Source organism: Xiphias gladius, chromosome 20, assembly GCF_016859285.1.
Source record: "Xiphias gladius isolate SHS-SW01 ecotype Sanya breed wild chromosome 20, ASM1685928v1, whole genome shotgun sequence".
NCBI classification, from domain to species: Eukaryota; Metazoa; Chordata; class Actinopteri; order Istiophoriformes; family Xiphiidae; genus Xiphias; species Xiphias gladius.
The window spans coordinates 25,234,626-25,251,812 of record NC_053419.1 but is presented as its reverse complement, the minus strand read 5'-3'; the positions used below and the strand labels follow the sequence as shown (position 1 = coordinate 25,251,812).

Here is a 17,187-nt window from a genome sequence, read left to right as displayed (position 1 = left end):
ATACAGAACCGAAATCTGGAGCTGGAGGGGATCAAACCAGCAGCCGTCCTCTGCTCACCTTATCAGCGAAGTGTATGATGATGAAGGAGGTGTTGGACATCCGAGGTTTCTGGAAGTGAGCGCTGCTGGAGTGCTGTTTGTAGAGCTTCTGGGCCCAGTTCTGATCCGTTCCCTTCGGCACCTGAAACACAACAACGGGTAGATTATGTAACTGGAGGAGGAAATGCAACTTTTATTCAGGCTACCTGAGCTCTGAAAAACACATTTATCCCTCTAACGTTGTTCCACATGATCATCAGTGGTTTCGAAGACTGGTGGGAACGAGAGGGAGAATGAGACATTTACATGGGAGAACATTCCCATCAGTTACAGGGACGGACAGAGAACCGGTCCAGTCAGCAGAGTTTCATCCTCTCAGAGCTCTGCCGGATCTGGAAACAGGGAACTCAATGGTTCATTAAACTAAACATAAGAAGTCGAGCAGAAATCTCCTGTTTTTCAATGAAGAGGTTAGAGGTTGGTGACACAAACACTGATCAGACTCAGAACTGTTTTCTCATCCTGCATCTGTTCCTGCCTCATGATTCTCAGGTGAGAGTCATTTTGAATAATGGTTTATTTATCAAAGACATGTGAGCAGCTGCTCGCCAGGTGAGAGCTTTCAGTCAGCGACCATGATCATCAGGAACAGCCCTTTGGTCCTTTACCACTGGCTCCTTTAGGAAGATAAACTTTGGTCTCAGAGTGTAAATACAGCATTTGCTCCTGCTACATCAGTTTATCTGAAGTTCAGCTTCATACTTTTATAGGACAGTTGAACTTTGTGCAACAAACTCTCAGCTCCTAACTTGTTCAGACATCCCCACGTGTCAAAACACATGAACGGGGGCAGTGTGGTGTATATCTGAAAGAAGTCCGCTAGTGAACGTGAGTTGAGACGCAACAGCAGCAGAGGCAGCTGAAGCGCTGGTGTCAGTAAGGACGGTGATCGTACGGCGTCCTCCATCCTCTACTGCTGAACTTGTCCTACTCTGTACTGCGGTTGTAGTGTGATGCGCTGTAATACAACAGCAGCACAAACCGCAGCCTCCACAGTGATCGCACGGGTGAATCAACACAAACTGAAGATTAGAACCTCCATGAAGCAGGACTTATTCCAGGATTGTTGGATTAGACTGTTTTAGTCAAGGTGTTCCTAATAAACTGACAACTGAGTGTATATCGATACAGAAACTGTGACAGGATCTGTATCATTGAAACAGAGAAGTTCATGAGGACTCTAAGGACCAGGAGCAGGTCTGATCGTCAGTCTTACTTTACACTCTTCATCCAGCAGGTCCAGGACGCCGAGTCGAGCCTCGATCAGGTCGATACAGGGCTGATTGTCATAGAAGTCTATCAGAGTCCAGGGGATCTGCTCCTTCATGTACTCCTCCTGCTCCAACTTAAACACATGCTGAAGAGACAAAACCAAAATCAGCTACGGTGAAAGATTTTAATAAACGCTGTAGTAAGCACTGAGAGATAACACGGTTCATATTCATTGACGAGTTTTCACGTAACAGACACGTCCTTGAAGGTTTTCAGAAAGAGAGAGCGAGGCTCACCGAGTTGAACTGCTGCTGAAGTTTCTCGTTGGCGTAGTTGATGCAGAACTGCTCAAAACTGTTCACCTCGAACGTCTCAAACCTGCAGACATTCAGACAAAGGACCATCTTATCCTAGTGAGTCTTAGGTACCAGTTTCTGCATCAACGTGGGCCATTGTCGTCCAACATTGTCGGCCAACGTCCCCGTTAAGCCAAAATGCATTAAGACTGCACAGATCGCACACACAGACAAACAGGTGAACACGTCTACATAGTGAAAACAGATGTTCCCTGGACATCCTGGACTAACTCTGCCCCTTTATCCAGCAAAACACTAGAGAGGTCTCGAAATGACCAAGAACGACTGTTACGAGGTCTCGAGTTCATTCAAAGACCTTAGAGATAAAATTATTACGCTGCTCAGATCCACCTTCTGGTTCAGAGGCGTGATACAATTCATATCAATTATTCAAGTACGAAGGATGTCGCGTCCATTGTTTGACTGCAAATAGAAAAAAGCTTGTCTTTCCGGTTCACGGTGTGATTTGGAGAGGTTAAAGTTTTCTGCAGGAAGGTCTACAGGATGACTGTATACTCCAACAAGGGATCTTTGACCTGCAGTGCAGCCATAAACACGATAGCCGACGGAGGCGAAATCAAGTTTTCAAACAGTAAAGGAGGAGTTTGACTTGGAGATCTGGGATTTTTTTTAAATTCTGTACAAGTCAGAGATTATTTAGAGAAAAGGATAAAAGCAGATTTCCTCTGCGAACCAAACAGACTGTGACGCTCTGTGATGCAGAAAGGAACATTGTTGGTGTGTTTCTGTGTATCGGAGATAAATGGGAAACAGAACTCAAGATGGAAATACCCAAAGGACGGTGTGAAAAATACAGTGAGGTTCTTCATTACGCCTGAAGAGACTAACAGCAGATCTTCATCCACAGAGCCGTGCTGCTGGGAATATTAACGCACATCACACTCACGTAATCTGGAAGTGTCGGAAAATGGGAGGGCATCGGGTGGTGTGCATGGGCCGTGTTGAATGTGACGTTATAGAAAACAAAGAGGTAAAGCAGAGGATTATGGTCTATCCTTCGTACCCGTAGATGTCCAGGACCCCGATGAAGGAGTGCTGTTTGGAGGACGTCTGCAGGGCCATGTTAATGTGCTCCACGATCCAGTCAAACATGCGTGCGTAGATGTGTTTGGCGAGAGCGTCCCGGGCGTTGGCCGCCTGTTTGCTGGACATAGTCTTCACATACGTCTCTGAGGCAGTGACCAACTTCCTGTGACAGAGCCAGTGCTCCATCTGCTGCAGCTCCAGGCCCAGCAGTCTGCAGAAGTGCTTCAGGTGGAGGTCGTCCCTCTGCAACACACACAACACACAGCTTCTCTGTTAGACGACTGATTAAAGCTCTGATGATCAGTGCGAGCCGTAACCATGGTGGTGACGTACTGAGATGTGACAGGACTCTCCGTCTCTCTCTGGGCAGATCGCTACGTTCCCCAGATGAAGAATGGAGGCCATTATTTTGAAAATGTTGCTCTGGCTGCTGTCCTTTATTCCTGGAAATAACAGACAAACAGATGTTGAACAGATGTTTCACACATGTTGACCTGATGTGTTGTGTTAAAGATGACACATTTTATCCATTTTGAATGAGTTACTACTAAACCCCCGCTCACAGCTCATGTCCACATTCAGACCATGCAACCTGTGATGAAGGGCCACACGTTCTGTACACACGGCCTCATTTTGAGGGGTCACAGGCCAAACAGGTTACAAAGCACTGGTCTGTGGGTCCATCCTCACCCAGCAGTGTGAAGGCCTCTCTGGTCTTTTTGAAGTCCTCAGCATCGTTCACGCCCTCGATGAAGATGTTCTCCCCTAAAGATGTGTAGGTGAAGTCTTCTGCACTGGCTGAATGAGAGAAACCAGAACCAATCTAAACACAAGGTGGATTCACAGTCATGGTTCCCTCTGATACTACGGCAACAGGGAGGTTGAACGATGGTGGAGACCAGATTAAAGTAGCAGTAGCAGTATTAGCAGTAGCAGTATTAGCAGTTGTAGTAGTAGTAGTAGCAGTAGCAGTAGCAGTAGCAGTATTAGCAGTAGTAGCAGTAACAGTAGCAGTAGTATCAATAGTAGTAGTAGTAGCAGTAGTATCAGTAATAGTAGTGGCAGCAGTATTAGCAGTAGCAGTAGTATTAGTGGCAGCAGTATTGGCAGTAGTAGCAGTAGCAGTAGTAGTAGTATTAGTAGTAGTAGCAGTAGTAGTAGCAGTAGCAGTAGCAGTAGTAGTAGCAGTAGTAGTAGCAGTAGTAGTAGTGGTGAGACAACACGTACAGAGACATTCAAACATCCAGATCAGTGCGTAGACTTACTGAGGCTGAGGTCCCTGAGCTCTGGTAAACTGGCAGAGGCACAGAGCTGATAGAAGATGTGATAATTTCTCTCATCTTCAGCCTGTAGAACAAACACAAACAATGAAGACATATCATACGGATAAATAATGCACTGCCGGCTGAATCCTGCCCACAGATCAGATCAGACCTGAAAAACAACCCGGGACTTCTCCAGCAGGTACGTCCGCATGTTGGCTCCGATGATGTGGTAGTGGCGGCTGAAACCGATCTGAATGTACTTTCCAAAGCGACTGCTGTTGTCATTTCGTGTGGTTTTTGCGTTTCCTATAGCCTGGTGGACAAACATGAGCAGGAAAGACTATTAGTGTAACATGCACCCACTCTAGCCCTGGAGCAGTGCCAGAGCCAAGTTATTTTTGCATTTCAGCCATTTTACAGCGATTTTCTGTTTTCAAAATTAACCAAAGGGGAAAAATAACCAGCAACTACACATTGAACCCTGTCAGTGTCATTGAAACTCTAGGCTCCAAGCGTTTTCACGATGAAACAGAATATCTGTAAAGTTTAAATCTTGCGCCAGACTGCTCACCTCCATGATGGGACTGGAGGCCAGGACTTTCTCCTCCACATTAGTCTCGGTAGATGAACCTCCCACCGTGGCAAAGAAACGCATGGCGTACTTTGCAGAAACCGTCTTTCCTGCTCCCGATTCTCCGCTCACGATGATGGACTGATTCCTCTCATCTCTACAGAGCCGACACACAACCGTCATCTGACGTTTACACTCACAGCAACACAACAGGATTTCTGACACAGCTGGTGGTGAGTGTTACTGCTGCTGCCTAACCAACACAGACGCTACCTGACCGTATGTTTAAACCAGTTAACACTTGTTTAAACCAGTTCACGTGCCTGTTTACACCAGTTAACGTGCGTTTAAACCGGTTAACACTTGTTTAAACCAGTTCACGTGCCTGTTTAAACGAATTAACAGGTTTTTAAACCAGTTCCCGTGTCTGTTTACACCAGTTAACATGCATTTAAACCAGTTAACGTGTTTAAACCAGTTACCACGAGTGATTCCGTTGATGTGGTTGGAGGCAGCTGTAGCAGTTGTGATGTTTACAGTATAATTAAATGCGAACCGATAAATCAGATATAAATTAGGAGTGTGTCTGTAACTGTGACCCAAGCACTTTAATTATCCACCTACACCAACACACACACACACACACACACACACAACAGGAAACAGGAAACACAGGAATTTTACCCTGTGCTGCTCCAACATGTGAATCTGCCTCAGGGATCAATAAAGTCTGATCTGATCTGATCTGATCCGATGCTGCCACCTTTAAAACCACACTGAACCACACACTCACACATTCAGATCTGACCTGGCCATCTGCTTGTAAGCTTCTTCAGCGACAGCAAATATATGAGGGTCCATGTCGCCCATGTTCTGCCCGCTGTAGGCGTTGATGACCTCCTCTCCGTAAATCTGCAGCTGCTCGTACGGGTTGATGGCCACCAGTACGATCCCTGAGGAAAACAGACACAGAGTACGGCGCCGCGGGAGCCGGGATCAGCCCAAAGACGCACAAACATCCTCAGCTCCAAGCAGAGTGTGTGCCAGTGTTTGAGGAGTTAAAGCTGCGGGGCAGAGTCGCACCAGGAGCAGCCGAGGCTTCGTTCACAAAATGATCTAACGCCGAATTTCCCGCCGGAGTGCGACTTCAGCAGAAACTCCAAAATAAAGAAGCAAAACACACAGGGTGGAGGTGCTGCAGCTGCATCGTGAACATGTGATCAGAAATACCTCACACTCAGATTAGAAAACGATACGATCAATGACTTTCTATTAGAGCTGAGAGGATCAGAAAAAGCTAAGCAAAGGCTTGAACAGGTGAAATCCACTAATTAGCGATGATGCGCGTGTGTAAAACAGACAGATCAATAAAATCAACACATAAAAAAAAAATAAAAAGCAAAAAAAAATACAATAAATAGAAATAATAAACGGAAAAAATTTAAAAGGAAATTAAATTCTATAATTAAAAAAAACAATACAAATATAATAAAGGAACCCATGAGAATAATGGCATTAAAAACTGATCAGAGATCAGCAGGGGGACTGACCGCAGTATGTGTAGATGTTGTTGGACTCCAGGAAGCGGACTTTGAGGTTGTGCAGGACTGCAGGTTCGTGCAGGTAACTGAGAGCAGTGAGGTCATTCTCCCCCACCAGGATGTCGGGGTTACGGAGGAAGGGAAGAGGGTTACTCTTCGGACCGACGGGATACTCCAGAGGCTGAGACAGGACGACACAGTACACGATCCATACGCAATCAATATCAAATCGAATAATGGCTTTCACCGGAGCAGAAGGCTGCACGTCTTTTAGTTCTGATGTGTTTCACTGTGACTTCTCACTTTCATCCATATCTTAATGAACAGCTGAAAGTCTCTGTGTGTGTGTGTGTGTGTGTGTGTGTGTGTGTGTGTGTGTCACTGAGTCTAAATGTTGGAGACACATGGAGCAGAATGGATGAGGCTTTGAGTGTTTGCTGACTTCATCTTTAAATGGGATTAAAAGCAGAAGGGACTAAAGAACATCATCCCAGCCTGAAGTGGTGATTTGTTTTCAACAGGTCCTGGTTCACTGACGTGTTCTGAGGTAACTGTGTTTTTGTGGCAGCTGCCAGGTTTTACGACGTGTGTGCAGAGAGCGTGTAAATACCGTCTCATCCTCCAGTTTGAGGTGAAGAAGCGACTCTCCTTCTTTGAAATCTCTGATGATCTCCGCAGCCTTCCACACATCCTCAGGATCCGGGATCCAGACCCGAGTGAACTGAAACACACATCATCAGGTCAGACCACATCAGCTTCTGATTCGGGATTTCAATCAGCGTTATGTGACAGAACACCAGGAGCCTTTCCCGTCGGTAAACACGGAGGTGACGAACATCGTGCGGCATTAAAACCTCCTCAATCATCAAACACAGGCGGCTTCATTTCAGTCTCCGAAGGAGATCAACGGGCTTCAGTTATCAAACGTGACTCAAACTCGATCAAACTGCTTCCGAGGGTCACAACAGGTTTTATTTCTGACAGATCATCGGTTCACTAGTAAGTTCTTCAGCAATGTCCCAGCTGAATTCGACCCTACTCACGTTCTACAAGAAAAACAGAGGCGCGGAGAAGAAGAACACGGTATTTGTTTGATCCAGTTCCACCTAAAGTCAGAGGTGATCTTCAGCTCCGCACCCAGTCATTTCTACAGGGGAGGTTTGACTGGGATTCTGTCAGACTCTAGAACAGATTTTCATCTCTTCTCAGAGCTGCTTCGATCTGAGCAGATGTCGCTCCGGCCGCTAAATGTGGTGTCTGTTAAATTTCGGGGGCCGATGAAGGAGGAAAAGCCGGATCAGCCTTTACTACTTTATTCTGGTCTCATGTTTGAGCCTGTGTCCGCTTTTCGTTTGTCTGCTCCTTTTCTTTCTCCAATACCGTTCAGCGCGAATGTAAGCTGGGAATCTGATCTGAGCGCAGCGCTTTTTATTCAGACACCGAAGGCCGGGCCTCTGTCATGTGTTTTTCACCGTCAGAGACTGGTCACTACCTGCTGCAGTTCATTAACTGCCGCCAGCGTTTTCTGTCATAACGAGCCGAAATGTCTGAGACGGATTCATTTGAAATAAAGAAACGGGAGACTTTCTGAGAGTGAAGAAAAGACGCACCGGTCGAATCAAGAGATTTCTGTCCAAAAGCCTCGTTTCCGTTTTCACTTACGCAGCAACTTCAGCAGCAGATAGAAGTGTAATTAATTTATGCACCGTGGGGGTGTGAAATAATTACAGCTTCCAAAAAAGGGGCACAGAGGGTTTGGGAACCACTGATTTAAGTTATTTATTAGGACTTGGCCTCTAATAGCAAAAAAGAAAAAGAGCCCCTGATCACAGCGTCACAACCTCCAAATGAAATAAAATGACCTTTTCCATTTTCTTCAACTTCCTGTTTATTTCTACTCGTCTTCTCTACGTTTGTGTCGAGCCGATGCGCTAAAATTAAAGATGATCACAACATTATAGAAAACAGATCCAGATCCAGCTCAGAGTCCCTGTAACCATGGGGAAACCTGATCCTAGTGCCTGTGCTCGGTTCCTGTTAGAGTTCACGTTGTCTTCACAGTAATCAGGGTTAATTAAAGTTCTGTCTGAAGTTTTATCTGCTTCTATAGATTAACAAGTTTCTGCTCCCGATCAAAGGCGTCATTAGCTCCTCGCTGATCATTAGTGTGGAAACGACAGCACACACTCCTTCCTCGTGTTCCACACTGAGGAACATCATGGAACCGCTGCACTGCCTTTCCACTGAGCCCTGAAGAAGGAACATCTTGTGTAGAGCTGTGAAGTGAGGAGTTATTTCAGACACCCGCGTTCTGCGGCGACAGTCCCACTCACGTTCTCATAGGCGGTTAAATAACAGACGGTTCTCTCTCCTCAGGTCTGCGATGAACACGAAACTCTCCCGGTCAAAGCATCAGAACAAAAGATGAACGACCGTGTTAGAAATATCTGGTTCTTTACTAAAAAAGACAGAGCTACACAGAACCTGAAGGAGAGAAGTCAGCCACGACCGCCAACGTCTAGAACCGTTGCTTCCTTTGTTTTCCACAGACTGTCAGGAGATTATCTCGGAAAAGATGCTGTAAGAAGATTAACCAGCGCTGAGTCATGTAGACCAACATACGATGACTAGAAACCGGGAGAAAACCGATGTAGATTGCTGAGCCTCAGCCAACAGCAGAACATCCGATTCATACGCAGAACCAAGAGGAGGAGAACCACACCATGGTTCATCAATCTGCTGACTCCGGCTTCTCTGTTCTGAGAGTACCAGTGGAGCTGGACGAGTGGACCACACTGCATGGCAGACTCCCTACAGTCAGAGACACATAGACTCCTCTCAGACCTGAACCCTGTTACAGACTGTTACTGTCCTACGTGTCGGTCTCATGTCTGAATAACGTCTCGTTTTTACGACGGTGTCACAGTGTGAACTCTTCGGTATCGTGCTGCACTGACACTTGAATTTGCCTTCAGATTAATGAAGTGTCTGTAGGATGATTTTCTACTTTCCGCCTCTGGACTTTCACAAGTACAGAATCGAGACACTGAACTAGCTCAGCAGAGCGCTGAGAAGAAAACCTGCAGCGGTGGTGGCAAAGTTAGGGGCCATCTGAGTCCATCCAGACAACTGTACCAGGCTGAGAAGACCTGGATTCATTTAAACAGATTAACCTACATTCAGTTTCTGAGAGCCTGAACCATCGTCTCAGTCACCGTGACCACGAGGCTCTGATTCAGAGAGGGAACCGGGGGGAACATGGAGAGCGGCTGGATGTGCTGCAGCGGTCCAGAACCAGCAGAACGCTGACATCTGCTCTGTGGGTCAGTCCTCCAGAGACCTGTCCGAATGACTGAGAGAACTCAGCTGGATTTCAATCGGAGGTGGATCGAGGTGGTTACGGGCCCCTCTGCTGGCGAGGGTTGCTGCAGGGTTTGTTTATGTCATTGATTATTTATTGTAACCGAAGCTGCAATGATTAGTCGACTGACAGAAAATATATCTTCAACTATTTTTAGAATCATTTCAGTTGTTTTGAAAAAGGACTGATGGTTCTCTAGCTTTCTTGGTCTTGGGACTGTGCATTAATCAGAACCAGATTCTGATCAAACCCCCGTGAAACTGAAGACGGTGACAGACACCGCTGCGCTCTGACGTCCAGGTTTCTGAAGGACAGCTACGATACCAGCTGTCTAATCCATACCGACGATACATTCTCGCTCCGTGAGCTTCTCAAAGTCAAAACTGAGCTGAGAGTAGAAACCTCTTCTAAAAGGTTTCTACGGTGACAGGTAAACGGACGGGTTCATCAGCACCTGCTGCAACGATGAATCAACTACACACAACAACTGTGGTTCGAAGCTTTAAAGAGAAGACAAACGCAGGAAGTGCAGACTCGCGAGCTAGAAGCTCAGTTTACAGACAGAGACAGTCTGGGGGGGGGGTCCTGTTTCACAGAGGTAGGGGCCCATTGTCTCTTCATCCATCCAGGCCCCAAACCACAACCAGTATTCCCAGAAACAAACCAGTATTCCTGCACTGATTTACCAGTGTGTCGGTTAGTTTGTGATGATCCGATTAACACAAATCTATTGAAGGATCTGCGGCAAAAAATAAAGTGAAGTATTCAACTAGACTTTTACACAGAGCTCCTCTACACATGTCAGGACCAATTTGTATTTATTTACCATTTTGTATTGAAATTGATTTTCGGTTTTCACTTGAGACACTTCTTGGTCATTTTTCAGGTCTTCATTCTCCCACTGGACAACGGTAATCGTAAAACCATCCTTCAGCTCAACAGAAATAGGGACTTTCACAGTGAAAGACCTGGACAACGTAAGGAAGAGTTCTTCTGGTCTTCGCGCTCTCATTTCATGGCTGTGACGTCGTCTGACTAAATCACGGGACATAACGACATTCAAGGACGTGCGACTCCAGAAACCGTTGGAGACGGCAAAGTTCCTCTTGACCCTCCTGCTACAGTCGACTGTGACTGAGCAGCTACAGTCTGTTTCTCTGCAGGGTAAAACCTGCTGATTGCTGCAGGCATTTTCATATTTTACTATCTGAAAAGGGGAAGAAGAGATAGATGTTCCCACTGTAGCCGCTGTTTGTCTCAGTCTTATCTGAGAACTGCTGCTCTCTGTACTGTCTATCAACTATGAACCACTGGGATACACCTACTTTGACATGAGCAGCTGAAGTTTGGTCGTTTTATTTTCAGAATTAAGCTTTAAACTATGAAATATTTACTTTCATAGGGAGATGAAACTCACAACTTTACTGTCCAGTTTTTCTCTTAATTTTTCTTCTTCATTGCTAAGTGGAATATTTCACAAACTGTCAGAAATTAGGGGAATAAGTGACGGTGTGGGAAGACCTGTTATTCACACCGTGGGAAAAATGCTTTCTCTTTTCAGATTGGTTTGTGTTACAAGGGACATTTATATTAAAACACAAACAATTAGATGATCCATTGAAAACTGTTTAATTTGTTTTTTAAGCAAAAATGCCAAAAAATCACGAGTTTTACTTCTGAAATCTGAACGTTTGTTTTCAGCGACAGCAAAACTGATTATCTTTGGGTTTTGGTGTCTGACATTTCATAGACCAACAACTCCACCATTAATGGAGAGACTAATTAAGCAGATTAATCAATAATGGAAATAACTGTTAGCAGCCTGGTTTAAGAGACAGACAGACTGTCCCAGTTCAGTCCAGAGAAATGGTTCATTATTGAAATAATTTAAAGTTAAGTGCTTGGACTCAATCGGTGCCTTCTTTAATAAAGACGGCTTCTTTACTGTTCATTCATGTCCCGGTGCAGCCAATCAGAGAAGCCCTGCGTTATAATGGGACCTCCATCAGCATCAGCTGTCTGTTTATCTGGGACACTGTCAGAAACTGTCCAATGGCTGAGCAGCATGTCGTCTGCATGAGCGTCTCAGCAGGAAACACAAGCAGTAATGAGGACACGGAGACGCATACCAGCACACACACAAAACACACACACCCACACAAAACACACACACACACACACACACACACACACACACACACACACACACACACACACACACACACACACACACACACACAGATATATGAATTAAAACACACACACACACACACACACACACACACACACACACAGATATATAAAAAAAAAAACCACACACACACACACACACATATATATATGAATTAAAACACACACACACACACACACACACACACACACACACACACACACATAGATATATAAAAAAAACACACACACACACACACACACACACACAAACAGGCTGCTCTGAAAGTTTTTAAAGTTGTTTTGATATGAAATATAAAAAGGAGGGTTGGGTTTGTCCTGCCTTCACCTCTGATTAAAGTGAATGCCCCCCCCCCCCGTGTAGACGGCATGAATGTATTTTCAGTGCGGGAGGGGCTGCCTAGCATACACGCACACATACGGATCTTTACAATGATAAGACAATAAATAATAATGAAACACTGGCTGAAGCAGAGTTACGTTTCCGGAGCTTTAATGTGACGTGTATGTGGAAATAATCCCCACAGCCGATGACTGCTTCATGTCAGAATACTTCAAGTGCGTGTGGGGGGCTGGGGGGTAGATAGGATGTCACCTGGTAGAGCCGGGGTGTGGTTGAATGGGAGGAGAGAATTTCTGCAGTTTCTCCGGAAAAAGGAAAATAACTTCTCTCGTAATGAACGAGGCGTAAAGGGAGCAGGACGAGTCAGTCCCCCAGAAAACAAAGCGTCCAGAACAACCAGTAGAAACCTGCTGCACTGGAAGTCGGGGGGGGGCTGTTACAGGCTGCTGCTGCAGGCTGCTGTTACAGACCTCTGTTGCAGGCTGTTGATGCAGACTGTTGCTGCAGACCTCCTGTTGTTACAGACTGTTGTTACAGACTGTTGTTGCAGACTGTTGTTCAGTCATGAAGCTGTTGTCCGTCTGCTGATCGTGTTGCTGTCAGAGAAAAGAAAAACCGGGGCTTCGTCCCCTCTCACAGCTCTGCGTTACCGGGGCAACACTACGTACACCTGTCTCAGGTTACACACTGAGCAGCGCACAGGTGAGCAGGAGTCCCTGAGTCTCCGCCCAGCAACGTGTCAGCACCATGACATCAGCCTCAGGTGAACAGGAAGCAGCAACCTGTGGAGGAACTTTGATCCACAGAGAGAGAGCAGCAGGTTGGACAGCAGGCATCCACCTGTGACACCGTCCAACGGCAGACGTCCACCTGTGACACCGTCCAACGGCAGACATCCACCTGTGACACTGTCCTACGGCAGACATCCACCTGTGACAATTCCCTACCGCAGACATCCACCTGTTACACCGTCCAACGGCAGACATCCACCTGTGACACTGTCCAACGGCAGACATCCACCTGTGACACTGTCCAACGGCAGACATCCACCTGTGACACCGTCCAACGGCAGACATCCACCTGTGACACCGTCCAACGGCAGACATCCACCTGTGACACTGTCCAACGGCAGACGTCCACCTGTGACACTGTCCAACGGCAGACATCCACCTGTGACAATTCCCTACCGCAGACATCCACCTGTGACACCGTCCAACAGCAGACATCCACCTGTGACACCGTCCAACGGCAGACATCCACCTGTGACACCGTCACCTGTGACAATTCCCTACCGCAGACATCCACCTGTTACACCGTCTAACGGCAGACATCCAACTGTTACACCGTCCAACGGCAGACGTCCACCTGTGACACCGTCCAACGGCAGGCGTCCACCTGTGACACTGTCCTACGGCAGACATCCACCTGTGACACCGTCCAACGGCAGACATCCACCTGTGACACTGTCCAACGGCAGACATCCACCTGTGACACCGTCCAACGGCAGACATCCACCTGTTACACCGTCCAACGGCAGACATCCACCTGTGACACTGTCCAACGGCAGGCATCCACCTGTGACACTGTCCAACGGCAGGCATCCACCTGTGACACCGTCCAACGGCAGACGTCCACCTGTGACACCGTCCAACGGCAGACGTCCACCTGTTCACCTGTTACACCGTCCAACGGCAGGCATCCACCTGTTACACCGTCCTACTGCAGGCATCCACCTGTTACACCGTCCAACGGCAGGCATCCACCTGTTACACCGTCCAACGGCAGACATCCACCTGTGACACTGTCCAACGGCAGACATCCACCTGTGACACCGTCCAACGGCAGACGTCCACCTGTTACACCGTCCAACGGCAGACATCCACCTGTTACACCGTCCAACGGCAGACGTCCACCTGTTACGCCGTCCTGATTAGTCAATCAACAGTAAATGAACCGACAACTATTCTCGGGCCCCAGGTGACGTCTTTAAACGTTTGTCCGACCAACAACCAGAAACTAACCATCAGGTGCGACGAGGAAAAGCGTCAATTGCTCTGAGAGTCTGGGAGGAGCAGCAGGAAACACCTGACACATTAGCTTCAAAATTGACCAACACAATTAGGTCCCTCGTCAAAATAGCTGCTGACGGATTTTTCGTCAACTGACCAGTTGACTCCATTATCTGTTTTATCACCGAGACATTAGAGAAACTGACACCACAGAACTTTTAGTCTCTTTACTTGAAAAATGACTAAAACTGTTTATCAGTTATCAAAATAGCTGCTGATTCATTTTCAGTTGTTTGACTAATTGATCACCTGACTAATCCCCCCCCCCCAGGTCAGACGTTCTACGTATCCATGCGGCACCCGACCCTCCACATAGAGGACACATCTGTCCCTGAGGCTGGACGTTCCTCACCAGGTTCAGTCCTTCCTGCAGATACTGGGCTGGAGATCCGAGGCAAACGCGTAAAGAGCTTCAAAGCCCCCACCCCCAGCCCCACCTCAGCAACGACAGAGGGGCTGTGTGGTGCTTCAGGATAATCCTGATCCGCAAGACCCAAAACCTGTCTCAAAGACTCAACCACTCAACCCGCAACACAAAGAGTCTGAAGCTGATCTCAGAGCAGAAAAACCAGCATCCTCCGTTCCGGTTTGCTGAAGTCTGGATCTTGTTGTTTAGGATCAGTTGTTATAATTCAGAAGATCCTGCCTTGAGGTTTTAGGGGGGGTCCTCTTAAGGTTTTAGCTTCCTCCTTCTGCTAGGTCCCTCGGGATTCGTGTATGTCTGGACACATGTGGGTGTAGATGGACCGTGCTTGACTGACTCAGAGCTCCTGTGATCAGGACCTGAATATGTTTAAAATCAGCCGTTTCTAGCAAAGAATCGTAAAGACACTTGTGTCTTCAGTGTTTTAGCTGCGACACCTTCGTGTCGGGCAGCGGCTGCCGAGTCTGAGCTCCTCTGCTCCCAAAGAAATAAAAACCAACCGGAAACCAACCGACCTGACTGACGGACTCGCCGGACAAAACAACCTGCTGCAGGGAGATAAAATGTGCACCTCAGCGTTTCTACCGTCTGAACCCGCAGAACCTGTTTCAGCAGAGATAAAACTGATTTTCAAACCAGGCATCAAACAGTCAGCTGAGTCTCAGTCCCTGAACACAAACCAGATGGAGCTGCAGGACCCCCCTCAGCCCTCAGCCCCCAGCTTCCAGCTTCCAGCCCTCAGCCCCCAAGCTTCCAGCCCTCAGCCCCCAGCTTCCAGCCCCAGCCCCCAAGCTTCCAGCCCTCAGCCCCTAGCTTCCAGCCCCCAGCCTCCAAGCTTCCAGCCCCCAGCCCTCAGCCCCGGATTATGTCGTCTCACAGCGGGTGAGGAGGCTTTAAGTGGCACTACTTAACGATGTGGACCACGGAGTCCAGGAGGAGGATTACAGAGCTGCTGTCCACATCAAAGCTCTGCCTCCAGATAAACGGTCTCACAGCGAAATAACAAACAACTTCCCTCCTCCGAGTATCGCTAACTGTGCCCGGGTTGGACGGTCAGGTCCAGTCAGATCCCCCACGGATCGACAGACTGCTCAACATATGCTGGACTCGGCGTCACCGCTCCGACACCTGGTCCCAACATCGCTTCCGAAGGACGAAGGTCCCGTTTCTGTCTCTGCAACACCGGAAATGAACAGTCATCATTTCAACCGAGCTCCGAGCTCCGCGACTTCTGCACCTGCCCGCTCGGCCCGGAGCCGAACTCCATTTAAAAATCCGTCGATACATCACCGAGTGTCGCTTGTGTCAAATGGTCCGATAAAATGAGTCAAGGCCAGACCTGCCCCCAGCCCGCTGAGACATTCGGCTCCTGCGTGATCCACCACACACCTCATGTCAACTTTGGGTCACTGTCCGCCCGCCGCCGCACCTCCGCCGGCGTGTGGGGACGCGAGGCTCCGCACCGAAAGTTTGCTCGAAATAACATGAAGTTCGGTCGATGCCGACTGCTCGGTTAAAACAGCGCGATGTTAAACGGAGTTCTGAATGGAGTCTGCGAGTCGGACTAAGAGACCTGATGTCGGTGTGTTGGTTGACAGGTAAATAAGTCTGAACAGAAACTACCCCCCCAACACACACACACACACACACACACACACACACACACACACACACACACACACACACACACACACACTCACCTTCGTGTACAGCTCGTACACAGACATTTTCCAGCTCGTTTTCCCTCCCGAACGAACAAACTACGACGGTGCTTTTGTTCCCATTCGAACCCACAAGTTTCCTCCTCTAAACCAGGTGAAGTCTTTCAGTCCGCATGTCCCGGGGAGGGACGGGAGGGACGGGAGGGGCAGCAGGTGTCCGGCGGAGTTTCGGTCACTTCGTTCGGTGGAGCTCGGCTCTCCGCGGCCCAGGGGTCCTGGTCTCGGCGGGTGTTCCTCCGCTGGTCCCGCACAGTCCGATCCAGCGCAGGTAAAACGCCTCCAAGTAAAAACCAGCGAGGATCCACGAACGGAGCCCGAGAGGCCGCGCACTTCCTGCCGCACCAAGCTGCCTGAGTGGCTGTGTCCCTGGATCCCAGCCAGGTTTCTACAGCAGGCTACACACACACAGATCACTGGTTCTCAACGTGAGGGTCGGGGCCCCACGGACGGCCCCGAGACAACTCAGAGGGGTCGCAGATGATGGCTTTTATGGTTATTAATCACATTTCATTTCTATAATTTTTCAAAATTTGTTTCTGTTTTCTTTTTAGTTTCCCCTTTTCTTTTTATTCATTTCTTTCTTCCTTCCCTTTTCTTTCCTTTTCTTTCTTTTCTTCCTTCCATTCTTTTTCTACCTCTCTTTCTTTATTCCTTTTTCTTTCTTTCTCTTTCTTTCTTTCCTTTTCTTTCTTTCTTTTATTTCATCCTTTCTTTTTTTTAGTTCCTTTCCTTCTCCTTTTTTCTTTCTTTTTTGTTTTTCCTTTTGTTTTTCTTTTTCCTTTTGTTTCTTTCTTTCTTTTTCTTTCTTTCCTTTTCTTCCTTCCATTCTTTTTCTTTCTCTCTTTCTTTTTCTTTCTCTCTTTCTTTCATTTTCTTCCTTCCTTTCTTTTCTTCCTTCCTTTCTTTTCTTTCTTTTGCTGTAATGTTTCTTCTTTGCTCTTTTCTGTTTGACCTGGATCGGAGGTGAGCTCGGAGAAACTCTTCCCCC

The 17,187-nt window shown here is 47.5% G+C and overlaps 1 protein-coding gene across 6 annotated transcripts in view; it reads right to left on the bottom strand.

The window, feature by feature from the left end:
- Positions 1-16,466, bottom strand: part of myo5b (myosin VB) — a 40,818-nt gene extending 24,352 nt beyond the window's left edge. For 4 of the 6 annotated variants that reach the window (XM_040157507.1, XM_040157508.1, XM_040157512.1 and 1 more), the window contains exons 1-13: positions 16,179-16,205; positions 6,702-6,812; positions 6,101-6,272; positions 5,359-5,503; positions 4,551-4,707; positions 4,149-4,292; positions 3,980-4,061; positions 3,405-3,512; positions 3,048-3,157; positions 2,692-2,957; positions 1,608-1,689; positions 1,316-1,456; positions 59-181 (exon numbers count right to left, since the gene is read on the bottom strand). In XM_040157507.1, the coding sequence (XP_040013441.1) occupies positions 59-181; positions 1,316-1,456; positions 1,608-1,689; positions 2,692-2,957; positions 3,048-3,157; positions 3,405-3,512; positions 3,980-4,061; positions 4,149-4,292; positions 4,551-4,707; positions 5,359-5,503; positions 6,101-6,272; positions 6,702-6,812; positions 16,179-16,205 (1,668 nt within the window). Of the gene's footprint in view, positions 1-58; positions 182-1,315; positions 1,457-1,607; positions 1,690-2,691; positions 2,958-3,047; positions 3,158-3,404; positions 3,513-3,979; positions 4,062-4,148; positions 4,293-4,550; positions 4,708-5,358; positions 5,504-6,100; positions 6,273-6,701; positions 6,813-7,953; positions 8,025-16,178 lie in introns of those variants that run through there. The other 2 variants (XM_040157511.1, XM_040157509.1) reach the window with 2 other exon arrangements.
- Between the last annotated feature and the right edge of the window lie 721 nt (positions 16,467-17,187).